Source organism: Schistocerca nitens, chromosome 7 (assembly GCF_023898315.1).
Source record: "Schistocerca nitens isolate TAMUIC-IGC-003100 chromosome 7, iqSchNite1.1, whole genome shotgun sequence".
Lineage (NCBI taxonomy): Eukaryota > Metazoa > Arthropoda > Insecta > Orthoptera > Acrididae > Schistocerca > Schistocerca nitens.
The window spans coordinates 217,517,710-217,545,432 of NC_064620.1; the positions used below are offsets into that span (position 1 = coordinate 217,517,710).

The 27,723-nt window shown below is 43.4% G+C and overlaps 1 protein-coding gene across 5 annotated transcripts in view; it reads left to right on the forward strand.

Annotated features, from left to right (window-relative positions):
• The window catches only part of LOC126195432 (uncharacterized), a 455,740-nt gene that overhangs the window by 204,693 nt on the left and 223,324 nt on the right, over nucleotides 1-27,723 (forward strand). For all 5 annotated transcript variants that reach the window (XM_049934050.1, XM_049934049.1, XM_049934046.1 and 2 more), the window contains exon 5: nucleotides 7,701-7,760. In XM_049934050.1, the coding sequence (XP_049790007.1) occupies nucleotides 7,701-7,760 (60 nt within the window). The remainder of the gene's footprint in view (nucleotides 1-7,700; nucleotides 7,761-27,723) is intronic.

A 27,723-nucleotide genomic window follows, 5' to 3' on the forward strand; every position in this document is an offset into this window, starting at 1 on the left:
TTATGCTGTCCCTGATACTCTGTACAACCTCTGGTTCTTTCAGTTTATCCAGGTCCCATCTCCTTAAATTCCTACCTTTTTTCAGTTTCTTCAGTTTTAGTCCACAGTACATAACCAATAAATTGTGGTCAGAGTCCACACCTGTCCCTGGAAATGTCTTACAATTTAAAACTGGTTCCTAAATCTCTGTCTTACCATTGTATAATCTGTCTGAAACCCTCCAGTGTCTCCAGGTGTCTTCCACGTATACAACCTTCTTTTAATGATTCTTGAACCAAGTGTTAGCTATGATTAAGTTATGCTCTGTGCAAAATTCTACCAAGCGGCTTCCTCTTTCGTTGCTTACCCTCATTCCATATTCACCCACTACTTTTCCTTTTCTTCCTATTATCGAATTCCATTCCCCCATGACTATTAAATTTTCGTCTTCCTTCAGTATTTGAATAATTTCTTTTATCTCATCATACATTTCATCAGTCTCTTCGTCATCTGCGAAGCTATTTGGCATATAAACTTGTACCACTGTGGTAGGCGTGGCTTCTTGTCTATCTTGGCTAAAATAATGCGTTCACTAGTTCATTATGCTGTTCATAGTAGCTTACCCGCACTCCTATTTGTTTTACTCATTATTAAACCTGCTCTTGTCCTATCCGCGTTTGATTTTGTATTTATAACCCTATATTTGCCTGACCAGAAGTCTTGTTCCTCCTGCAACCGAACTTCACTAATTCCCACTATATTTAATTTTTAACCTATCCGTTTCCCTTTTTAAATTTTCTAACCTACCTCTCCGATTCAGGGATCTGACATTCCACACTCCAATCCGTAGAACGCTAGCTTTCTTTCTCCTGATAAAGACTTCGTCCTGAGTAGTCCCCACCCGGAGATCAGAATGTGGGACTATTTTACCTCCGGAATATTTTACCCAAGAGGACGCCATCGTCATTTAATCATACAGTAAAGCTGCATACCCTCGGGAAAAATTACGACTGTAGTTTCCCCTTGCTTTCAGCCGCTCCTTTTTTTCCTGGAGTGCCAGTTCGTCTAGGTTCGCAGAAGAGCTTGTGTGAAGTTTGGAAGGTAGGAGACGAGGTACTGGCAGAATTTAAGCTGTGAGTCGTGCTTGTATAGCTCAGTTGACAGAGCACTTGCCCACGAAAGGCAAAGGTCTCGAGTTCGAGTCTCGGTCCGGCATAAATATGAATCTGCCAGGAAGTTTCTTAAGGCCGTTTTGGTTAATGTTACAAGGGCAGATCAGTCAATCATCCAGAATGTTGCCCCTGCAACTACTGAAAAGACGGCTGCGTTTCTTCAGGAACCACATGTTTGTCTGGCCTCTCAATAGATACCCCTCTGTTGTGGTTGCAACTACGGTACGGGTATCTGTATCGTTGAGGCACGCAGGCCTCCCCGCCAACGGTAAGGTCCATGGTTCATGGGGGTGGAATGTCTTTACTCTTCACAACTGACAAATACTATCATCTTTAGGATACATAGTGCTATAAATACTACTATCATCATTCTCTGTGAGTTCTCATTTGACATTATGTTGGATGAAGTAGAAGGAGAAGCGGAAGAAGAAGAAGAATGTGAGAGAAAAAATTCTCCTTATGACTGTTACTCGTTTTGAGTGTCACAAGTATAAATCATATGTCAATCAGTTTTTGCTTACAACTATTCCATATTGATTCTGATACAAAATGAAAACTCTTATCAACAGCTGTGTGAGAGTCATCTGTATAGTGAAGGAAGGCTTCTTGATGAATCAGGACTCCCGTAAGCTAGTGATATCGACTTAAATAAAAATAGTGCAGTTCACTTGTTTTCAGAAATTTAGTATTGTTTGAATAACCAAATTATTGATCATGTGCATGATCCAGAAATTGGAATGCTAATGAAAGGATATGCATCATTTATGCAATCGTATTACAGAACGTTGGTTGTGAATGAGAAATGAACTGAAGGAATTCGTTGCAGGTGATGGACGTTTTGGTATCTGTATCCCACTCAGCATGCCGTGTGGGCTCACAGAGAATTACAGGAAGACTGTTTTAAATGTTTGCCATGCATTTGTACTGGTTCACAGCGGAGAAGATACTAAATACATTATCTCAAATATTGCAGGCACCAAATCAAAAATTGTAATAGAAAATTTTTACTGTGAACTGCCAGAAATATGAGTTTCCAAGAAAGAGTAAATATCATTGAGGAACATCTTAAGAAATGATCTAAGTTTACAAGCATTCCATCATTGGGATTTAACTGAATGGGTTGCACCAGAAATTAGCACATGGACATAGCAAGTTAAATTCAGTAATGTGCTCGAAACAGCAAGATATTATTTTACCTTTTCAGACAAACAGAAATTCGATTTCCTGTGATTGCAGCATATTCTGCGCAACAGACATGACAGACTTGAAGGTATATTTGAATCGCTCTACATATCCTAAACAGTACTATTCGGTCGATTTTAGAACAAAGAATACCTCACCACTCTCCGAAATTTATTACAATTTTCAATCTCTTACTATGAAGAGAGAAGACGAAGGGGAGGGAAATCCACCCCGTGAGACGTATAGTGTTCCAGCATTGTATGTAATTGATTTTCACAAAAATATTAAGAAACACTTACATCATCTGTCATTGATACGATAATTGAAATGCAAATGAAAATACTATTGCTTTATAATACAATAGCAAACTGTCTGGTTATTCATGATTCTTTTACAGATATGAGACATTCAACCAATCGAGTAGTGAGGTATCCCTTTACACTATAGAATTAATGCTGTACATATGAAAGGAGTTTGCAATTTCTTGACCGAAAGTGCCACCATCTTGGTTAGGGTGTATAATAAGCCTTGATAGCCACAACTGATCAGTTATCTATCGGACAACTGACTCAAGGTCAGAATGAAACGCACATTTCTATTACCTACAAACAGAGTTTGATTTTACGTGATACTGCACGTTACAATGTTTTCCTTTTTTCCTTCAAACCTCTTCGGTTGCTGAGTAGTATGCCAGTAACATGTTTCTCGATTGTGGAGGCCTTTGCAAACTGTGTATCAGTTGTGAGTCAGTTTGCGATTGTGTGCATATTTCAGGAGAAATACGTCTTGCTCAAGGTAAAAGAGAACTTTCTCTCATGCTTATGGATTTTTTTCCTAATATTAGATTGCTCATTCGTATATTTTTTTCAGAATCATATACAATGTCTTCGTTGATTGTCAAGCATTCGACACCATAGACAAACAATTTAACATGAAGGAACTTGCACGTCAGATGCTGGCTGGTGCTTGTGGTTGCTTCCGGTGGTTTCATTCTACAGTGGACAACACTCTACTATGAGTTGAAAATAACTCTGCACAATGGTTAATGGAAAACCACCGCCATCACAGAATGGGCTTAGCTGATGTGCCATTGGAAACTGTGCTGAATGGTATTCCTGCAGTTATTCCACCTACGTCTTGTGTCTCTGTGAAGGGTTTGGAAAAAGTAAAGTGGATTAAAAACTTATTGCCAGAATATAACGTGCATAGTATTGTGGACAAAGGATGAACCTCATTTGATACACGCCGACTGAAAAGGCATGTCAGTAAATGCAAACCAATGATCAGAAAGTTATTGCAACAGTGACAGCATTGTTATCAGTTGCGAAATTTCCCATATGGGCTTCGTTGTTGAACAATGAAAAAAATGTAACTGTTTTATGCCAGTGAGTGAAATTAACTTCGTTGTTGAACACAGAAAAAATTGTAATGAGATCTTACGCTTGTTGCTGGCATCATTGCAGTCAGCATGAAACCTGGAATAGCTGAAGAACTGCATAACTCAGCACCCACTGATTACGTAAGTAGGGAGGTTATCACAAAAAGATCTGATGACCTTCGTCAAGGCGATCTCGTTGACCTGACTGCATATTCCACATACAATTCAGGTTATAAATATTGGTTAAAAGTAATTGGTGTGTACACAAAATATGCATGGGTTGCTGCTGGCGCTGGGGTTGCAGATCCATTAGGCAAAATATGTAGAAGATGTTTCAGGATTCAAATCATTTACAAAGACAGGTAAGGAATTTTATAAAACGCATTTCAACAAGCTAATGAAAATACATAGATTAATCACTACTTGTCGTTCAACAATTTGAAAGCTGTTGTTGTTTAGTGATTAAATAGAACTCTTAGAGGAATGATGTTTAAACATTTCATTGCACAAGGTTTTTCTGAATGGGCTAATCTGCTAAAACAAACATCGGGTATAGTCTGTCTGTAAACGCAAGAGCGAGCAGCGCTTTTGGTGGGGAAGTGGCCTTTCCCGGAAGAACGCTGCCACCGGCCTACAGGGGCACCCAAAATCTGTTGCCCGTTATGGGTCTAGTGGTGTAGATCGTTGTGCAGTGATATACGTCGTTTCTGTTCGTGGGTTCTTAGGTGTCAGTGTCAGTGAGTTAACATTGTATACTTACTGATGTAGTTTGATATCCGGAAGTGATGGATAATCGTCCAGCATTGCAAGAAAATAGGCAGAATACGAAGTTGAGGTATTTGCGGAGTAACGAGCGTTCGATTGTCTCTAATGTTATTACAGCGTGTATTAAAGAGGCGGCCCAAAAAGAACTGTTGGCTAATATTACCGGTCCCAATTAAAGGGCTGAAATCCATGCAGAAGCCAGCCTCACCCAATAGGACACATAAGTAAGGAACGGAAAAATAAGCCGCATGGTTTACTGGAATTGCCACGAAGGAAAACTAATCATTTTGGGAGAAAACCCATCGTTATAGACAGTTTCAAAATCACGTGAAACCTTTTATGCTTATGGAACACTAAATCTGTATCTCGGTCACTATTCAACTGATTCTAAGACATATTGCTTAAAACATGTGTGCAATACCTATTCTAAACACTGCTGAAATTTCCTTCGAAACATGTACACCGATTCTGGACTTCTAAGCAAAATGCTTGACATTCGAGGTGCTTTCACATATTCATTTTTATTTTTTGGTAAGAACTTTATTTGTTAATCTACCGCAATGTTATCCTATTCAAAATATTCCCCAACACATGCTACACACTTATGCCAGTGCTTTTTCCAATTTCCAAAACGCTTCTGGAGCTGTTTCTTAGGGACAGTTAATTCGTCTCTTAACTGTGCATTTTTAATCTCATCCATGCTTGTAAAACAGCTGTCCTTTAAGGCCTGCTTTGAAATGTTTATATCACTGGTCTGCTCTTGGTTTACTCACAACAGGCTCACCAAAAGCAATATTTACCATTTCTAAAAATTTCATACACTTTATTCCATTCTTATAACAAAATTTAATACAGATTCTTTAATTTATTTTATACAAAACAAATAATCGTTGATGCTACCAAAACACATGTAAGTTTTCTGACAGCTGACAACAGAGTAAATACCCAATATGCATAACATTGTACACATACTTTAGAGGCATGTTTACAAAGACAATGACAAGAAAGCAGTGCAAATCGGACTAATACAACACACAAAATTTCTGCTTACCTTTTAAACACTCTTCGTGTTGCAAGAATTGTTAAGTTTCAATGCAGTCCTTCAAAGAAAATTTCTACCTCTTGGTAGAAACACAAAGTAAGAACAGGCCTTAAATTCTACAGACTGATTGCATTATATGGGGTTCGTTTCACGAATAGCAAAAGAGGAACATACATTCACATGAACAGGCATTCGGTTCTATCTTTGTAGTATAATCCTGACTTCCGTTCTTATGTTGATAATATTTACTCTATAACGTTGTGTTTCGGAAGAAGCTATCGTTTTTTGTATCCCTTATGGTCTTAATGGATTTGTCTAAAAATGAACGCAGCCGAGACGTATCTGTACACGGCGTCGCCACAGATTTAAAGCGCGCGCCGTGGCAGGGCCGGTACTACGTTGTGAAACAGCCTGTAGAAGCGCCCTGTGACGTAGCTGGGTGGGCAGAGTGGGGACTCGCTCGCACACTCTTCAGTTTACCGACAGACTATAAGTCAGTTCAGTTACCAAAATATAGAAAAATCAATATGAGACATGTTGATGTGAAAGATAACAGCCTTTTGTCTGTTGTGTACAAAGCAATCAAGATATTAGATGAACAAAAAGCTAAATTCAAAGTTGCCGATTTTTTCAGAATTAGTGAATACAAGGCAGTTCGAGAAAGGCTACACCTCCGACTGGTCTACCAAGATATTAAAAAAATTGAGCAGTTCAAGAGACGTACCTAAGAAGGTATCTGCTGCGAGATTACTTATTATGACTTGTAACAGGAGGATTCTGTAGCACAGGACTATAGAAAACCAGATATCGATCAACAAATTTGGTCGAAAAATAGTACAGAAGAAAGGAAACTAAGATTTCATAAAATGGCTGCGTTCAGATGCAACACACAATTGCTGGATTACTTTGTAAGAGAGAGTATGTGAAAGGAGTGGGCTGTATATGGAGAAAAATGTGTTACAGTTTTGTTGTAACATGAGTCAATTTGTTTTGTGGAGGTTGATTTCTTACAGTTTTCTTGTAAAATAGAGTGCAATTAGTTACAGTTTTTCTGTAATATGGTGGTCAATTTGTTGTAGTTTTACTTGGACATGCAGACCAATTGTTACAGTTTTGTTATAATATGGGCCAATTTGTTAAGTGGAGGGCAACTTGTTACAATTTTGCTGTTATGTGAGGGGTAATTTGTTACAATATCTCTGTAACATGGAGAATTTGTGACAGTATCACTAAACATCGACAATTTGTTTGACAATCACAGCAACAGGGACAGTTTGTTACAATTTCAGTGTAACATGGAGGGTAATTTTCACGTTATTGCTGTCACAGAGACAATTTGTTACAGCTTCACTGTAATGTGGAGGGCAACTTTTCACAGTTTTTCTGAATCATGAAGGCAGGTTGTTACAACGTCACTCTAACATGGAAAATTTGTTACAATTTCGGTGTAGTATGGTGGGTAATTTAGTACATATAGGGTATTTTGTTGGACTTTTGCTATAACATAAAGAGTAATTTGTAACAACCTATTTATAACATGGAGGAGGTCATTCTGTTCGAGACAGCTTACTGTGTTTTGGAATCGGAACATGTTCTAAGACTTTGTAATAGACGAATGAGAGTGACACTGGACGGTAGTTTTGTGAATCACTTCTGCTACTCTTCTCACTGATGGGCGTGACCTGTAGTATCTTCCATCTATTGGGTACAGGCTTTTGTTGTTAGGATATACGTTATATTATGCTTAAAAGAAGAACAGATCAGCCACAACTATATAGCATTTGACACAGATTACATTGGGCTATGGAACTTAGTTCAGTTTAGCAATTTAGTTGTTTGTCAAAGCCACCGATAAATATATACATAACTGATCTTCGCAGTCCCATTGAAATTACACTAGGGCAATAGTCCTGGATTTTTCTTTCCTAATCTGTTTCAGTTCTTGCATCATCCATTAGTGTCTGGACACCAAATGTGGTTCCACCGGCATCTATTCTGGTTTATAAACGCTGTGCTCTTTTGCAACCACCGTTTTGTAACAACAAGAACTTAAACATTTCTCAAAAGTTTCGTTTATAAAATCACGTGAACTGTGAAATATTTCAACATATATTTACCATGTGCCATATAGCGCTGCATGCCCTTTTTGCATGTATGCTTAATGGAAATTGTTTTGTTGCAGAATTTTGTGCAGCAGTACTACGCGTTCCAGATCATTACTGGCAACAGCTTTTGCGCAACGGTAAGTGGACTGTTTTTATTACGATTTAATGTCCACCTGCGCTATATGTTCAAAAGTATTCTCGCAACACCCAAGAAGGGTGGGTAACAAACTAGAACAACTTAATGCTTAATTAGAAATATCATCCTCTTGCTACTACACAATAAGACTGAACAAAATTATTAAACATGAGTAACAGGTTACAACGTTCCAGTTCTAAAAAGGTAATGATTCCAGAAAGCTGTTAAGTTAATTATTTGTTAGGTTGCAAGTCCTTATAAATGGAATGAGGAGTCTAATGAGCAAACAAAAAGGAATGAGAGTAAACCAAAGAAAGACGAAAGTGATGGGACGTGGTAGAAACAAGATTAGCAGGAAGCTTAACATCCGAATTTAGGACCACAAAGTAGGCAAGATGAAGGCAATGGGTGATTTCTCAGGTTTCCTCGCGTGGCTGATTAAAAGTGTGCTTCCGGTGTTCTTTCTAGTTCATGCTCAGTATTTTGATGAACGAACCAGACGTCCTCCTCCGGTCTTGCGTGTTGTGCTTTTATGTGTACTCACTGCTTGGACTGCATGCAGTCAGACTGTGTCGGACGTCCAAATATTGTGCATACGAGGTGCATCCGAAAGTACGCTTCGATCGCGTCCACAGATGGCATGGCTAGCCGGACAGGAATGCTCATGCGCAGGGGTAGAGAGGAGGTATGAGGGAATAATGCGGTGCAGTTTCAGACCTGTGACGGCGGTAGTTTCCGCACACTGCTAGGATAAAATGGCTGCCCTGGTACTGTCTCCCGCCAGCTGCGAGGTTCGCACAGTTATCCGATTTTAGCACGCACATCGCCAATTGTGCCACGTGTATGGACATCACATTATGAGCGACAGCATGGTCAGTCGATGGTGCTGGCATTTCGCTGAAGACAATATTCACGACGAAGACTGTAGTGACTGACCATTCCTGGTGACACCAGAACTGACGGAAAGTGTGCTGTAAGCAATTTTGCAGAACCGGCGCTACACATTTTAATAACTCTCGCGTCAGTTTCTCCAGATGTGTCGCTATCTGTTGCACGGAGTTGTCTCCCAGTGGCTTATTTTCATAAAATGTCTGCAAGATGAGTGTCAAGACAACTCACAGATGGACACATAACTAAACGTCTGCCAGCAGCATTGACATTCCTACAGATAGAGGGGACGAGTTTCTTGACCATGTTGTCACTGGGGACGAAAAATGGGTGTCGCGTGTCACACGAGAAATAAAACAACAAAAAATGGTTCAAATGGCTCTGAGCACTATGGGAGTTAATTTCTGAGGTCATCAGTCCCCTAGAACTTAGAACTACTTAAACCTAAATTGAGCGAATTTATACCTCGAGGGGAGACAGTAAACGCTGATCGTTATTGTCAGACGCTGAAAAATCTGAGGCGGTCGATCCGGAACAAGTGCCGTTGTGTGTTGACATTACGCTTGTGCATGTCAATGCAAGATCCCAGACAACTCCACACTAAATGTCATGAGTAAGTTTGGATGGAATATCTTCGATATTTGACCCAACAGCCCCGATCTCGCCATGGTGACTTTCATCTACATCTACATGATTACTCTGCAATTCACATTTAAGTGCTTGGCAGAGGGTTCATCGAACCACAATCATACTATCTCCCTACCATTCCACTCCCGAACAGCGCGCGGGAAAAACGAACACCTAAACCTTTCTGTTCGAACTCTGATTTCTCTTATTTTATTTTGATGATCATTCCTACCTATGTAGGTTGGGCTCAACAAAATATTTTCGCATTCGGAAGAGGAAGTTGGTGACTGAAATTTCGTAACTAGATCTCGCCGCGACGAAAAACGTCTTTGCTTTAATGACTTCCATCCCAACTCGCGTATCATATCTGCCACACTCTCTCCCCTATTACGTGATAATACAAAACGAGCTGCCCTTTTTTGCACCCTTTCGATGTCCTCCGTCAATCCCACCTGGTAAGTATCCCACACCGCGCAGTGTAGTGTAAGCTGTCTCTTTAGTGGACTTGTTGCATCTTCTAAGTGTCCTGCCAATGAAACGCAACCTTTGGCTCGCCTTCCCCACAATATGTGGTCTTTCCAACTGAAGTTGTTCGTAATTTTTACACCCAGGTACTTAGTTGAATTGACAGCCTTGAGAATTGTACTATTTATCTATTAATCGAATTCCAACGGATTTATTTTGGAACTCATGTGGATCACCTCACACTTTTCGTTATTTAGCGTCAACTGCCACCTGCCACATCATACAGCAATCTTTTCCAAATCGCTTTGCAACTGATACTGGTCTTCGGATGACTTTACTAGACGGTAAATTACAGCATCATCTGCGAACAACCTAAGAGAACTTTCATCTCTACGATCTGATGAACCGTTTTCCGGCAGGAAAACATTTCCACGACGACGTTGAGGTGCGGACTGAAGTGAGTTCGTGGCTCCAGACGTTGGCGGAAGACACCTGTGACATGGGCATACAACTGACGGTGCCCCTTAACGATCAATACCTCGACGATAGTGGTGACTACTTTGAGAAGTAGCCACTGAATCTGTGTAAATTCTTACATAGTTACGAGTATGTTTTTGTCTCCTTTATCTGTCATCGTAACTTACTTAAAGCATTCACCTCATAAAATGGAAACAAGACCTCGACTGCACACCTGGAAGTAAACGACTGAAGGAATTCTGCTACCAGGAAGAAAAATAACATATGGCAGACGAAGATAGGAGAATATAAAAAGCGGACTCAAACAGGCAAAGAGAATATTAATGGCCCGAAAGAATTCTACTAGTATCAAGCGTCAGCCGTAATTTGAGGAAAAAATTTCTGAGATTGTTCGTATGGGGCACAGCAATGCCTGGAAGTGAACATGGAGGCTGGGAAAACTGGAAGAGCATCGAAGCGGCTGGGTTGTGGAACTAAACAATGGCGTGTTGAAAAATAATCCCTACGAATTTTTAATGTGAAAACTGTTGAAACGTTTTAAATAAAGCAAAGTTTACTAACATTTTACATCTTTGTTCTTCATGCCTACATATTTATTTTTCTACTTACTGTAGTAATCCTGGCGAAATACATATTTCTCTCAATGGGAGACTACGGTCGCAGGTTCGAATCCTGCCTCGGGCATGGATGTGTGTGATGTCCTTAGGTTAGTTAGGTTTAAGTAGTTCTAAGTTCTTGGGGACTGATGATGACCTCAGCAGTTAAGACCCATAGTGCTCAGAGCCATTTCTCAATGGGAGACACGTTTGTTGATTCCGTCACTGTAGAATGTTTAACATTGGTGACGGTCCCACAACCTAACCTCTGCTTACACCGCTTCATCACAATCAAAGTGAAGTCTCTGAAGGTGTTAAAGAAATGGGTAAAAATCGTATGGGGCCAAGTTGGAACTGTATGTAGGATGATCGATGACCTGGAACCAAAGGCGCCGGATTGTTGGAGATGTCTTGGCGCTCACGTGTGTTCTGGCCTGTCATGCTGAAGGAGAAGGGTGCTCCATGTGTGGACGAACTCTTCGAATTCTTGCTTTCAGTTTTCTGAGTGTTTTCTCACGCACCGACATAGTTACGTCACACAGCGCTACGTTACACGCTTTAATTCGGAGCCCTTTAGCAGCAAAAGGTTTGCAAATTGCATCGGCGAAGCAGTACTGTCGACCGAGTAATAGGCGTGGCATGTAGTAATTCAACCGATATTGAGAACAGAATAAAAAATTCGGATGCCTTACTTTTCAGCACGCTCTCGCAGAACGGAGCTGAAAAGTAGGTGGAGTGATAAGGTCAGATATGAGCAGGTTCTTCCCAGAATCGAGGAGAGGAACATGTAGGGAACGTTGACAGGAACAAGAGGGGTGACAGGACATGTGTCAACACTTCAAGGAATTACTTCCATGGTACTTTGAGGAAGCTATAGGGAGTACAATTTAGAGGGAAAGACAAAGATTAATAGCATAGGCACATAGGGAACACACACGACACAGATCTGTAAGTTCACAGTATTGGTGATAAGTTGAGAAAACCGTCCCGAAACACATGTGCTACAAAACGCCACTGTTTCCTGCGCTTGTACCCCGACATTAATATGGGATATGATCACCATGCACACGTACACAGGCGCACATCGGGTTGGAATACTCTGGATCAGGTGGTCGAGCAGCTGCTGGGGCAGAACCTCCCATTCTTGCACCAGTGCCTGTCGGAGCTCCTGACGTATCGTAGCGGTTTGAAGACGTGCAGCGATACGTCGACCGAGAGCATCCCAGACGTGCTCGATGGGGTTTAGGCCCGGAGAACAGGCAGGCCACTCCATTCGCCTGATATCTTCTGTTTCAAGGTACTCCTCCACGATGGCAGCTCGGTGGGGCCGTGCGTTATCATCTCGGTGGGGCCGTTGTTATCATCCATCAGTAGGAAGGTGGAACACACTGCACCCCTGAAAAGGCTGACATACTGGTGCAAAATGATGTCCCGATACACGTAACCTGTTACAGTTCCTCTGTCAAAGACATGCAGGGGTTTACGTGCACCAATCATAATCCCACCCCACACCATCAAACTACGACCTCTATACAGGTCACTTGCAAGGACATTAAGGGGTTGGTATCTGGTTCCTGGTTCACGTCAGATTAAAACCCGGCGAGAATCACTGTTCAGACTATACCTGGACTCGTCCGTGAACCACTGTTCCAGTGATCATTTATTGTGTTCTTAACTCCAGGCTTTACGGGCTCTCCTGTGACCAGGGGTCAGTGGAATGCACCTTGCAGGTCTCTGGGCGAATAAACTATGTTCAGTCGCCTGTAGACTATGTGTTTGGAGACAACTGTTCCAGTGGCTGCAGTAAGGTGCCGAGCACGGAGGCTACCTGCACAGTACCCCATGGCCGTCTGCGGGCACTGATGGTGAGGTATCTGCCTTCTTGTGGTCTTTTATACTGTGGACGTCCCGTACTGTAGCGCTTGGACACGTTTCCAGTCCACTGGAATCGTTGCCATAATCTTGAGATCACACTTTGTGGCACACAGAGGGTCCATGCTATGACCTGCTGTGTTTGACCAGCCTCCAGTCACCCTAGTATTGTACCCCTTATAACGCCATCTGTGTGTTCTTTGAGCCATTTTCAACACACAGTCACCATTAGCACGTCTGAAAACGTCTGCACACCTACTCGGTGCACCGTACTCTGACATGCACCAACACACCTCTGCGTATGTGGGCTGCTGCCAGCGCCACCGTGCGACGACCGCAGGTCAAATGCACCGCATGGTCATACCCCGAGGTGATTTAAACCAGCAGACCGCCCACCAGAGCGTTGTTTCACCATGTATCAGCATTATCCTTAATACATGAGCATGGGTGTAGTTGAGGACGCTTGGTGCTAGTGCTGCTCCGAAGTAAAGAAGAAAGGAATTCATAGAGAGCCGCATCAAACCAATCACAAGACTGACGCCAAAAAAAGAAGGAAGGAAAAAGTTCATTGTGGGCCGTGGAGAACACTGAACCAGCGAAATAGTTAGCGTTACTGTGGGACTTGGTCTGTGAATGGATAAACTTATTGTTGGACGCTTTCGCTTCACATGTCTCCTGAGGTTTTCGCAGTTCTTTTGAGGTATAATGTTTACCTACAAATACTGCACGATGTAGATTTGTTACTTTTGTCTCTTACAGAAAACTTTCCGCCAGAAATAGTTAGATTTCTGTCATTTATTCATTGCTGACAACCACACGAAACTATTCACAAAATTGAATGTGAAATTTCTACATTTCAGTTTCCTACTATTTATTCCCCCCCCCCCCTCCCCCCCCCCCCCCCCCATGAACCATGGACCTTGCCGTTGGTGGGGAGGCTTGCGTGCCTCAGCGATACAGATGGCCGTACCGTAGGTTCAACCACAACGGAGGGGTATCTGTTGAGAGGCCAGACAAACATGTGGTTCCTGAAGAGGGGCAGCAGCCTTTTCAGTAGTTGCAGGGGCAACAGTCTGGATGATTGACTGATCTGGCCTTGTAACATTAACCAAAATGGCCTTGCTGTGCTGGTACTGCAAACGGCTGTATTTTTTCCCGAGGACATGCAGCTTTACTGTATGATCAAATGATGATGGCGTCCTCTTGGGTGAAATATTCCGGAGGTAAAATAGTCCCCCATTCGGATCTCCGGGCGGTGACTACTCAGGAGGACGTCGTTATCAGGAGAAAGAAAACTGGCGTTCTACGGATCGGAGCGTGGAATGTCAGATCCCTTAATCGGGCAGGTAGGTTAGAAAATTTAAAAAGGGAAATGGATAGGTTAAAGTTAGATATAGCGGGAATTAGTGAAGTTCGGTGGCAGGAGGAACAAGACTTTTGGTCAGGTGAATACAGGGATATAAATACAAAATCAAATAGGGGTAATGCAGGAGTAGGTTTAATAATGAATAAAAAAATAGGAGTCCGGGTTAGCTACTACAAACAGCATAGTGAACGCATTATTGTGGCCAAGATAGATACGAAGCCCACGCCCACTACAGTAGTACAAGTTTATATGCCAACTAGCTCTGCAGATGATGAAGAAATAGATGAAATGTATGACGAGATAAAAGAAATTATTCAGGTAGTGAAGGGAGACGAAAATTTAATAGTCCTGGGTGACTGGAATTCGTCAGTAGGAAAAGGGAGAGAAGGAAACATAGTAGGTGAATATGGATTGGGGGGAAGAAATGAAAGAGGAAGCCGCCTTGTAGAATTTTGCACAGAGCATAACTTAATCATAACTAACACTTGGTTCAAGAATCATAAAAGAAGGTTGTATACCTGGAAGAATCCTGGAGATACTAAAAGGTATCAGATAGATTATATAATGGTAAGACAGAGATTTAGGAACCAGGTTTTAAATTGTAAGACTTTTCCAGGGGCAGATGTGGATTCTGACCACAATCTATTGGTTATGAACTGCAGATTGAAACTGAAGAAACTGCAAAAAGGTGGGAATTTAAGGAGATGGGACCTGGATAAACTGAAAGTACCAGAGGTTGTAGAGAGTTTCAGGGAGAGCATAAGGGAACAATTGACAGGAATGGGGGAAAGAAATACAGTAGAAGAAGAATGGTTAGCTCTGAGGGATGAAGTAGTGAATCCAGCAGACGATCAAATAGGTAAAAAGACGAGGGCTAATAGAAATCCTTGGGTAACAGAAGAAATATTGAATTTAATTGATGAAAGGAGAAAATATAAAAATGCAGTAAATGAAGCAGGCAAAAAGGAATACAAACGTCTCAAAAATGAAATCGACAGGAAGTGCAAAATGGCTAAGCAGGGATGGCTAGAGGACAAATGTAAGGATGTAGAGGCTTGTCTCACTAGGGGTAAGATAGATACTGCCTACAGGAAAATTAAAGACACCTTTGGAGAGAAGAGAACCACTTGTATGAATATCAAGAGCTCAGATGGCAACCCAGTTCTAAGCAAAGAAGGGAAGGCAGAAAGGTGGAAGGAGTATATAGAGGGTTTATACAAGGGCAATGTACTTGAGGACAATATTATGGAAATGGAAGAGGATGTAGATGAAGACGAAATGGGAGATACGATACTGCGTGAAGAGTTTGACAGAGCACTGAAAGACCTGAGTCGAAACAAGGCCCCGGGAGTAGACAACATTCCATTAGAACTACTGATGGCCTTGGGAGAGCCAGTCATGACAAAACTCTACCATCTGGTGAGCAAGATGTATGAGACAGGCGAAATACCCTCAGACTTCAAGAAGAATATAATAATTCCAATACCAAAGAAAGCAGGTGTTGACAGATGTGAAAATTACCGAACTATCAGTTTAATAAGTCACAGCTGCAAAATATTAACACGAATTCTTTACAGACGAATGGAAAAACTGGTAGAAGTGGACCTCGGGGAAGATCAGTTTGGATTCCGTAGAAATGTTGGAACACGTGAGGCAATACTAACCTTACGACTTATCTTAGAAGAAAGATTAAGGAAAGGCAAACCTACGTTTCTAGCATTTGTAGACTTAGAGAAAGCTTTTGACAATGTTAACTGGAATACTCTCTTTCAAATTCTGAAGGTGGCAGGGGTAAAATACAGGGAGCGAAAGGCTATTTACAATTTGTACAGAAACCAGATGGCAGTTATAAGAGTCGAGGGGCATGAAAGGGAAGCAGTGGTTGGGAAAGGAGTGAGACAGGGTTGTAGCCTCTCCCCGACGTTATTCAATCTGTATTTTGAGCAAACAGTAAAGGAAACAAAAGAAAAATTCGGAGTAGGTATTAAAATTCATGGAGAAGAAGTAAAAACTTTGAGGTTCGCCGATGACATTGTAATTCTGTCAGAGACAGCAAACGACTTGGAAGAGCTGTTGAACGGAATGGACAGTCTCTTGAAAGGAGGATATAAGATGAACATCAACAAAAGCAAAACGAGGATAATGGAATGTAGTCAAATTAAATCGGGTGATGCTGAGGGAATTAGATTAGGGAATGAGACACTTAAAGTAGTAAAGGAGTTTTGCTATTTAGGGAGTAAAATAACTGATGATGGTCGAAGTAGAGAGGATATAAAATGTATACTGGCAATGGCGAGGATAGCGTTCCTGAAGAAGAAAAATTTGTTAACATCGAGTATAGATTTAAGTGTCAGGAAGTCGTTTCTGAAAGTATTTGTATGGAGTGTAGCCATCTATGGAAGTGAAACATGGACGATAACTAGTTTTGTCAAGAAGAGAATAGAAGCTTTCGAAATGTGGTGCTACAGAAGAATGCTGAAGATAAGGTGGGTAGATCACGTAACTAATGAGGAGGTATTAAATAGGATTGGGGAGAAGAGGAGTTTGTGGCACAACTTGACTAGAAGAAGGGATCGGTTGGTAGGACATGTTTTGAGGCATCAAGGAATCACAAATTTAGTATTGGAGGGCAGCGTGGAGGGTAAAAATCGTAGAGGGAGACCAAGAGATGAATACACTAAGCAGATTCAGAAGGATGTAGGTTGCAGTAAGTACTGGGAGATGAAGAAGCTTGCACAGGATAGAGTAGCATGGAGAGCTGCATCAAACCAGTCTCAGGACTGAAGACCACAACAACAACAACTATTTATTACAATTGCATATTATGTAAGTACAGCACTGTAGTCAAGAACGCACATGATATTTCCAACTGTAAACATTTTGCGGCTTCTACGTTGGAACACCGGCGCTTCAGCAATGGAACCACTTTGCTCTTGGCACTCGAGCCCTGCTGTAGTCTGTCAGCAAAATGAAGACCAAGCAACGGTGTCGCCATTCTCCCTACCCAACTACGTCACAAGGAGCATCAACAGGCTGTTTCAGAAGGTTATACTGACCCTTCCCCAGATCGCCTTTTAAATCAGTGACGACGCAGTATGCAGACGTGACCAAGAGTGTCTATTTCTCACTAACTGCGTCAACACTATTCCGAATACAGACATTAAAACGAAGAGGACTAATGCAAGAAGCGCACTTAATCTACACTCCTGGAAATGGAAAAAAGAACACATTGACACCGGTGTGTCAGACACACCATACTTGCTCCGGACACTGCGAGAGGGCTGTACAAGCAATGATCACATGCACGGCACAGCGGACACACCAGGAACCGCGGTGTTGGCCGTCGAATGGCGCTAGCTGCGCAGCATTTGTGCACCGCCGCCATCAGTGTCAGCCAGTTTGCCGTGGCATACGGAGCTCCATCGCAGTCTTTAACACTGGTAGCATGCCGCGACAGCGTGGACGTGAACCGTATGTGCAGTTGACGGACTTTGAGCGAGGGCGTATAGTGGGCATGCGGGAGGCCGGGTGGACGTACCGCCGAATTGCTCAACACGTGGGGCGTGAGGTCTCCACAGTACATCGATGTTGTCGCCAGTGGTCGGCGGAAGGTGCACGTGCCCGTCGACCTGGGACCGGACCGCAGCGACGCACGGATGCACGCCAAGACCGTAGGATCCTACGCAGTGCCGTAGGGGACCGCACCGCCACTTCCCAGCAAATTAGGGACACTGTTGCTCCTGGGGTATCGGCGAGGACCATTCGCAACCGTCTCCATGAAGCTGGGTTACGGTCCCGCACACCGTTAGGCCGTCTTCCGCTCACGCCCCAACATCGTGCAGCCCGCCTCCAGTGGTGTCGCGACAGGCGTGAATGGAGGGACGAATGGAGACGTGTCGTCTTCAGCGATGAGAGTCGCTTCTGCCTTGGTGCCAATGATGGTCGTATTCGTGTTTGGCGCCGTGCAGGTGAGCGCCACAATCAGGACTGCATACGACCGAGGCACACAGGGCCAACACCCGGCATCATGGTGTGGGGAGCGATCTCCTACACTGGCCGTACACCACTGGTGATCGTCGAGGGGACACTGAATAGTGCACGGTACATCCAAACCGTCATCGAACCCATCGTTCTACCATTCCTAGACCGGCAAGGGAACTTGCTGTTCCAACAGGACAATGCACGTCCGCATGTATCCCGTGCCACCCAACGTGCTCTAGAAGGTGTAAGTCAACTACCCTGGCCAGCAAGATCTCCGGATCTGTCCCCGATTGAGCATGTTTGGGACTGGATGAAGCGTCGTCTCACGCGGTCTGCACGTCCAGCACGAACGCTGGTCCAACTGAGGCGCCAGGTGGAAATGGCATGGCAAGCCGTTCCACAGGACTACATCCAGCATCTCTACGATCGTCTCCATGGGAGAATAGCAGCCTGCATTGCTGCGAAAGGTGGATATACACTGTACTAGTGCCGACATTGTGCATGCTCTGTTGCCTGTGTCTATGTGCCTGTGGTTCTGTCAGTGTGATCATGTGATGTATCTGACCCCAGGAATGTGTCAATAAAGTTTCCCCTTCCTGGGACAATGAATTCACGGTGTTCTTATTTCAATTTCCAGGAGTGTATGTAAATCGCTGCACGATGCACTGACTGAGAAATGAAAGGTGTGCTGTACGGTAGCTGAAGTGTCTTTCCGGGAAAGGCCACTTCCCCCACCACAAGCGCTTCTCGCTATTACGTTCACAAACCACACGGCCCAGTTTAATGTGACCACTGCCTAAGGTCGACGTCAACTTCCAGTAACCACTCACAGGTGGCAGTTCTAGAAATGCATATAAAACGTGTCGCTGGGACACGGAAAACAATGAGTTTGCTGTCGTAACGCGGAAACAGAATGAGTTCTCTAACGCCCAGAGGAGTGTGATCATCAGCTTTTGGGCCAAGGGTGGAAGCATTACCGAGACGGCTACGTTCGTAAACTGTTCACGTGCCGCCGTGGTTAAAACATACCGTGCATAACAAAATGCCGCTATCCAAAACCGGCGCCAGGCCAACTTTTGGTGCAACATGGAACGGCTGTGGTGAATGACGGCTGCTGAGATGTGTACAGTCGAATGGATATGCAACTGTGAGCAACTGACCTCCCAGATGAAACAAGGTGTTACTAACAGCGTCTCCTCAACGATCGTTCAGTGAACGTTGCTGTGTATGACCCTCCGTGTAGGCGCCGTGTAGTGCTGACAGCACTTCATCAGCGTCGAAAACTCGGATTTAGACTCCAATAGTATGTCAACTGGGTGGCGACAGGTGGCCTTTTCAGATGAATCACGTTTTATGCTCCATTATACAAATGGCCGTTGACGTGTACGGCGTGAAATTTCTGAAAGCAAATACCTTGCAACAACCGTTGGAAGGGTCCAGACCAGAGGGCACTTCCTGGCTGCTCTCCTCCATCTGGAAGGCACAGTCGATCGTCACAAGTATGCATCTATCCTTGGGGCCATGTTCATCCCTACACAAAGTTTGTTTTCCACGGCATGGTGGCATCTAGCAGCAGAACAATGCAACATGTCACACAGCTTGCAGTGTATGTCCGTGGTTTGAAGTGCACCCAGATGAGTTTACCATACTCCTCTGGCCACTAAACTCCCTGGATTTAAACCACATCGAGAATCTGTGGGACCATGTCGATCGGGGTGTTTGTGCCATGGACACTCCTCAGCTGAGAAACCTAGCGCACCTGACTGTGGCACTGGAGTCGGCATAGCTACACTTTCCTGTCGGTACCTTCCACAACCTTGCCGGCTCTCTTTCTGCAGGTCTCGCTGTGGTCTGAGTTGGGATTTTAATAGTTGGTCACATCAATATGACTGGACAGTGTATAATCTTCCAGCAACTTGTAATTCCCAGACCAGGCGGAGCTAACAACGATTCACGGCTACCTCATGCAACGGCAGCGATGTGATATTCAGAAGGAACGATGGTTTTGCAAGATCGCGAGTAATCTCCAGCCACGGTAGACCTACTGGTGTTTGCCAGGAGACGTCTGTGGGAATGTCAGCTGGAGCTGAGGTTACAGCCTGAAGTGCCCGGCATTGGCCCACTTACCACAACAAACACCGTCTCATACGGAGGGCAGTAATTTAGGTGGCGCGTTTTACTTCTGGCTAGCTTGGAGCAGAGACAGCTGGCTCGCATGCCGAAGCTCTAAGACAGTATAACATTTGGAGCAGTGTGTGGCACACTCGCTAAATTGCATAAACAAGAGTGCCTGCAGGCCAGTTGTCCTGCAGTCTTTCAGACCATTTTAAAGAAACTATTTGGTAAAAAATTTGATTCTCTCTCATATCATAGCCTCATTCGTCAGGTTCATGATGAACTACCAATCATTTCGTCAAATGTCATACTTACTGTCATATTTTGAATCTAAGCAACTCACTGCACATGCCGGCCGAAGTGGTCGTGCGGTTAAAGGCGCTGCAGTCTGGAACCGCAAGACCGCTACGGTCGCAGGTTCGAATCCTGCCTCGGGCATGGATGTTTGTGATGTCCTTAGGTTAGTTAGGTTTAACTAGTTCTAAGTTCTAGGGGACTAATGACCTCAGCAGTTGAGTCCCATAGTGCTCAGAGCCATTTGAACCATTTGAACCACTGCACAAAATTCGAATGCTTTGCATTGAAAACCGGTGATCACTATGAGTTTGCGTTTGTCACTTGTCCGGTCACACACTGCTGCACGCAGAATGTAGCTAACGTATTAAAATAACCTTTAAACTTGGGGGGGGAGGGAGGGAGGGGGGAGCTCTATAACTATCTCCAGTCCCAATAAAATAGATTTTATGTAGTGCATTCAGTTCAGCTCACGCATGAACGATAAAACCAGAATGAAATATTCATTATCTGCCCCAGCATTTCACTGAGGTATTGAAACAAGATCTTGGCAAATGATAGCACACAAAGAGGAGAGCATTTTGCCATGCGGTTAATATGCAAAACTTCCTTATCTAAGACGATTTATAAGTAACTACAGATTTTTTTTCAATAGAATAATGTACGTTTTTCTAAGGTCATCAGTAGATTGTGAAACGAGAATTGCTGTGGCTTATGTAAGTACGTAAGTGAAGAAATTACACGTTTACTTTTATACCAAGAATGGGTTTTTTCGTAAACTATTGACCTGTCCTGTCCTCAGTTGCTACAGTAATAGTGCAGGATTCCATCGCAATTTCAGCTGCATTACAATGTTACTAAGATGAATCTTGGTAAACTCTGCAGTATTTTGGCAAAAGAAGCAAATTTTAATATGGCAACAATAAAAATGTAGGTAACACTCGAAACTCGTCACTAATAATACCACTCAAAAAAGAGTGAAAAAGAGAGAGAGAGAGAAAGAGAGAGAGAGTAAATCACTGTTTCTATTGCTATTTCGGCGGAATTCTATACCCCAGTGTATTTTTAATAATGAATTGCTATGACTTATACATGTCAAAATATTTAATTTCTGTATCTCAGTGCTCTGAGACGTATGAAACCATTCAAAGCACATAGCAGATCACTTTTAGCCACTTCCGGATAGCCCCAGACAAAGACCAGATACGCGTAAATTTCAGCACTGGGAATTTGGACGACGCGTCGATCGCTCAAGAGGGTCGGATGTGCTCCCAGCAATGGCAGGATTTGAGACAAACTGAAAGATGGCTTCTAACAGTTCTCTGAGAGGCTATAATAGTCCACAATCAAATATTAAATCAGATCTAAATACAATAACGATTCCAGATAAGAGGCTCGTCCAGTGACATAACAACATTTTAATATCTTTAAAACTAAAAAAGTTAATATTTCACAGTGAATAAACATTTGCACAATGAACCTCTGAATGAACAACATTTAATAGCATCATTTAATTTCAAGAAATTGTGTCCCAGATGATAGTATTGCAATATAGCTATCATCTCTGAAAGCTACACATCTGTATCTATTTTATTTATTGATTTACGACGTCTTTTACATCTGTTTCAGTGTGCAAATGTTTATCGGAACATCGTAGCTGCCAGAGTTACACGGAAAATGAACACAGCATCAATACTTCGTATTGTCATACTTGTGTAATTATTTAATGAACAGTTTACTATTTTGCCATTAACTTTATTTAAATTGTCATTGCAAGTGCTATTAAAAAACTGTGCTAACTTAGAAGAGGTCAATCGTATGAGTTAGCGGACACCACAATTGAAAAGAGAACCAAAAGACGCTTCTGTCAAGAAGACATAACTGATTAAACAATACTCAAGGACAATATGTGCTCATTTAATGTGAGCGCATTTATTAAAGAATAATTGCTTACTTATTTATTGTGAATGTTCTGAGCGTGATTGACTATAACATATTTTTATTTGAGTATTGTTATAATATATTAGTTTAGTACGGGAAAGTGGTCATGTTGCGTCATTTCGTGTCTTTAGAGCTTAAGACCGATGTATTTTTGGAGGGGACGGCCTTCAACCAATGGAAAACCAAACAGGAGCGGAACACTACAGGAGTCAAGTCGATACTGCTACTTTTCGAGTGAAGAGATCAGGGAAGCGATTCTGAACTTTTTGTGGCGAGGTCTGGAAGAAGACTGACCTGTCTAGTGTAACGTGCGCGGTTCAGTCATATAGGCCACCTCAATACTTTTAACTTTTGAAGGGACTTTATACTGCGAGAGGCCTGAATGTGCTCCAGATTAGGACTCTAACTTTTGCCGTTTGATGTACGGATCCGAGAATAGAGTATGAGTTACCGTTCTTCGTATAGCTTGTGTTAATTTGTGAATCATTGCGTTGAACTCTGAACTAATTCGAGGTGGTGGATCTTTCGTGTATTATGATCACGAAATGGACTTTGCGAGTTTAACTGCAGAATCACAGCCAGAGGTTATTATTTGCAGCGAATTAGCTGCGTGACATGAAAGCAGACGTGTATGGCTCGACGCTATGACCACATCGAGCTATTCTTTTTAAACAGAGCCGTGCATAGCCCCAGTGCCTAAAGTACGAGTAACGGCAGGTAAAGACGTAACTGCTTTGCTCGTATGCGATGCTGTTTAGAAGAACAACTCAGGGGGAAGTAACCGTTAGGTAGAGTCACAAGGCCTTTACTTTTTCACGACAAATATCTTTTACTTCATCAAAGTTATTGATAGTCTGTTTTGAAATTGATGGACAGTTGACAGGATTCTGCAAATCACCGGAGTGATCACAGCTTCATAACTATCAAATAGTTGTGTTGTCTCAATGAGAACTACTATTCTGGTTGTAAAAAGGAGCATACTTCTATTCGAAAAAGTACATTTGATTTGTTTTACGAGCCACTTGCAACCGTTCATCTAGATAGAAATACACTCCTGGAAATGGAAAAAAGAACACATTGACACCGGTGTGTCAGACCCACCATACTTGCTCCGGACACTGCGAGAGGGCTGTACAAGCAATGATCACACGCACGGCACAGCGGACACACCAGGAACCGCGGTGTCGGCCGTCGAATGGCGCTAGCTGCGCAGCATTTGTGCACCGCCGCCGTCAGTGTCAGCCGGTTTGCCGTGGCATACGGAGCTCCATCGCAGTCTTCAACACTGGTAGCATGCCGCGACAGCGTGGACGTGAACCGTATGTGCAGTTGACGGACTTTGAGCGAGGGCGTATAGTGGGCATGCGGGAGGCCGGGTGGACGTACCGCCGAATTGCTCAACACGTGGGGCGTGAGGTCTCCACAGTACATCGATGTTGTCGCCAGTGGTCGGCGGAAGGTGCACGTGCCCGTCGACCTAGGACCGGACCGCAGCGACGCACGGATGCACGCCAAGACCGTAGGATCCTACGCAGTGCCGTAGGGGACCGCACCGCCACTTCCCAGCAAATTAGGGACACTGTTGCTCCTGGGGTATCGGCGAGGACCATTCGCAACCGTCTCCATGAAGCTGGGCTACGGTCCCGCACACCGTTAGGCCGTCTTCCGCTCACGCCCTAACATCGTGCAGCCCGCCTCCAGTGGTGTCGCGACAGGCGTGAATGGAGGGACGAATGGAGACGTGTCGTCTTCAGCGATGAGAGTCGCTTCTGCCTTGGTTGCAAATGATGGTCGTATGCGTGTTTGGCGCCGTGCAGGTGAGCGCCACAATCAGGACTGCATACGACCGAGGCACACAGGGCCAACACCCGGCATCATGGTGTGGGGAGCGATCTCCTACACTGGCCGTACTCCACAGGAGATCGTCGAGGGGACACTGAATAGTGCACGGTACATCCAAACCGTCATCGAACCCATCGTTCTACCATTCCTAGACCGGCAAGGGAACTTGCTGTTCCAACAGGACAATGCACGTCCGCATGTATCCCGTGCCACCCAACGTGCTCTAGAAGGTGTAAGTCAACTACCCTGGCCAGCAAGATCTCCGGATCTGTCCCCCATTGAGCATGTTTGGGACTGGATGAAGCGTCGTCTCACGCGGTCTGCACGTCCAGCACGAACGCTGGTCCAACTGAGGCGCCAGGTGGAAATGGCATGGCAAGCCGTTCCACAGGACTACATCCAGCATCTCTACGATCGTCTCCATGGGAGAATAGCAGCCTGCATTGCTGCGAAAGGTGGATATACACTGTACTAGTGCCGACATTGTGCATGCTCTGTTGCCTGTGTCTATGTGCCTGTGGTTCTGTCAGTGTGATCATGTGATGTATCTGACCCCAGGAATGTGTCAATAAAGTTTCCCCTTCCTGGGACAATGAATTCACGGTGTTCTTATTTCAATTTCCAGGAGTGTATACTGTATCTCTAAAATACTAAAAGATCTTTGAAATCAAAAAATTCAAGAAGTCACTTTGAGAGGGGATAGAAAGAAGAGGGTAGTACACTACGTACTGCGAATTGTCTCCATGTTTTTTAGATTACTGAGACATAGAAATAAAATCTTTTGGCGGATTTCAGTTCCAACTATTCATTATTAAGGATTCTGTTTTAATTTCAATAGAAGTGGCGATTTATTTTCGCCAAACTTCTTTCTCATATTTTTCTTTAGAGAAACGTCATCAATGAAAGGTTCTGAATAATACCTGCACTTCGCCCGCATCTCGTGGTCGTGTGGTAGCGTTCTCGCTTCCCACGCCCGGGTTCCCGGGTTCGATTCCCGGCGGGGTCAGGGATTTTCTCTGCCTCGTGATGGTTGGGTGTTGTGTGCTGTCCTTAGGTTAGTTAGGTTTAGGTAGTTCTAAGTTCTAGGGGACTGATGACCATAGCTGTTAAGTCCCATAGTGCTCAGAGCCATTTGAACCATTTTTGAATACCTGCACTTCTGTTGTTGCCATGTTACAATTTCTTTCTGTTGCTAAAACAGCGAAGTTTACAGAGATTCATCTCACTAAAATTTTAATGCAGCTGAAATTGCGACAGAATCCTGAAACAGTGGATTACTTAAGTAGCAATTGAGAGTAAGACAGGTCAATAGTTTATTAAGAAACCCATTCTGGTATAAAAATAAACATGAAATTACTTCACTTATGTTGTTGCAAAAATTCTTGTTTCACCAGCTATCGATGACCCTTAAAAGTTAGATTATTCCACTGAAACAATCTGTAGTGACTTATATATCTCAGTAAATGAGAAAGTTTTGCGTATTAACCACATGGCAAATTAGTCTCCTCTTTGCATACTATTATTAGCCAAGATCTAGTTTTCTTATCTTGATGAGATATGAGACGTGTTATGAATATTCTTGCTTTATCATGAGTGTGTGAGCTGAACTGAGTGCACTGTATGCAATCTATTTTATCGAGATGGGAGATAGATGCGGGTCTTCTCCCATATTTAAAGAGTAATTCAATATGTTAGCTACATTTCATATCCAGCAATGTGTAACCCAACGCAGACTCCCAACGACTGCTATTTCTCATAGCAAACTATTCGAATTTCATGCAGTAGGTTATTTAATTTCTTATATAACAATAGCTCTCACCATTAACGAAATGATACGAAGTTCATCGTGAAGCTGGCACACGAGGCTACGAGATGTGAGAGAATCTATTTTTTTTTTACCAAATAGTTCTGTGAAATCGTTTGAGAAAGACCGCGGTGCAGCCATCGAGCACATGACGTACTGTTTTGTCTCGTACATTTACCGGCACTCTTTGTGAGATCCTGGCTTCGACGCTATGACTTTACACACCAATAGTACTCCCGGTTGGCCAGTGCACATGGCGTGCAGCTCCCCTAACTCTCAGGGAAAGGAAAGAAATATAGTGTCGTCAGGTGTTTTTCTTTCAAGAAAATGATTTGAAAGTGGGTATTACGCAGGGTTTTACAGGATCAGAGCTGGAATATTTTTTTAGCTACTTACAACTCGCCATTCGTTTTCCAGAATATTAAAAATGCTCCATACCCCCCAGATCCAGTCCCGCCCCACCCGAGCCCTCCTTCTGACTATGGTATGGGCGCCCCTGCCTTTTGTGTCCTCCTTAAACTGTTGTTCTGGAAGTTAAAGCCTGTATACTTTCCCTGTTCCATGGTCACTTTTCGTAAACATGTAATGTGGCGTACTAACGACCTAATGTTTGTAAGCAAAGATCGTCATTTACACGCTGTGCGTACGGCATTAATGGCCGAGAGACCTCATCTGGGATGTTCGACAGCAAGGAGCAATTCTTTTTGATCTGATGCCACTTCGACGACATGCTCGTCGATTATGATGAAACGATGATGAGGACAACACATACACCCAGTTCCGGGCGGAGAAAATCCCCATGACGGCCGGGAATCGCATCCGGGACCCCGTGATCGAGAGTTAGCACGCTATGCACAAGGCCACGAGCTGCTGACGTGTGCACGGCGACTTGCAGCACTGTACCCAAGCCAGAAACTATATTTGTTCTGACACTGGTTTTCAGACTTTGACCAATTACTGCGAATTTGCTCTATTGTTAGCAGAAAAGTTCAAGGCCACCCTTACCACGTCTAACAACGACTATGGAGGACCCCATTTTTATCTCTGCTGGTAGCAGCTGGCTGCAAGTCTTCACTGAACTGTCGCTCGTGACCGTTGTTTGCTGCGACACCACACTTATCGCTCACTCTTATCGCACCACAATAACTGACATGGGATTACGATTCAGTAGCTCACAATTCGGTATAATCTCACCTACTATCAAACTTTCTGACGATTTGGGGGACACTATCAGCAGAAGTATGTATCCGTTTCCGCTGTATTTGCCGGATTTACCTTTCGAAATAAATCATGAGAACACGTCCGTACTATTGGCACCCACTTGCTCCGATCAGTAGATCAACTTATGTCCTGTTAGAGCAGGCAGATCAATCTACATCGCGCAGTGTCACATATTGTTGACTTCAAACCTTAAAGAACAATGTTCAGTACCACTACTCCGATCTCTGTCTGTTCACCATTGGCCATACTCATGTTAGCACCGACCCTGGAATTTTTACATAAACGAGGGTTTTGGAAACGCTATTGCGTCCCCACTCCACAGGTCCTCCCTGGAGCTCATCCTTCTGGTAATTTAACGAATAAAGTTTACACAATGCTGAACCTGCTTTCTTAACTTTGAAAATTTGGAATTTTTTAGGTAAGGTATTATGGGACGAAACTGCTGAGGTCATCGAACATACTACTTAATCTAACT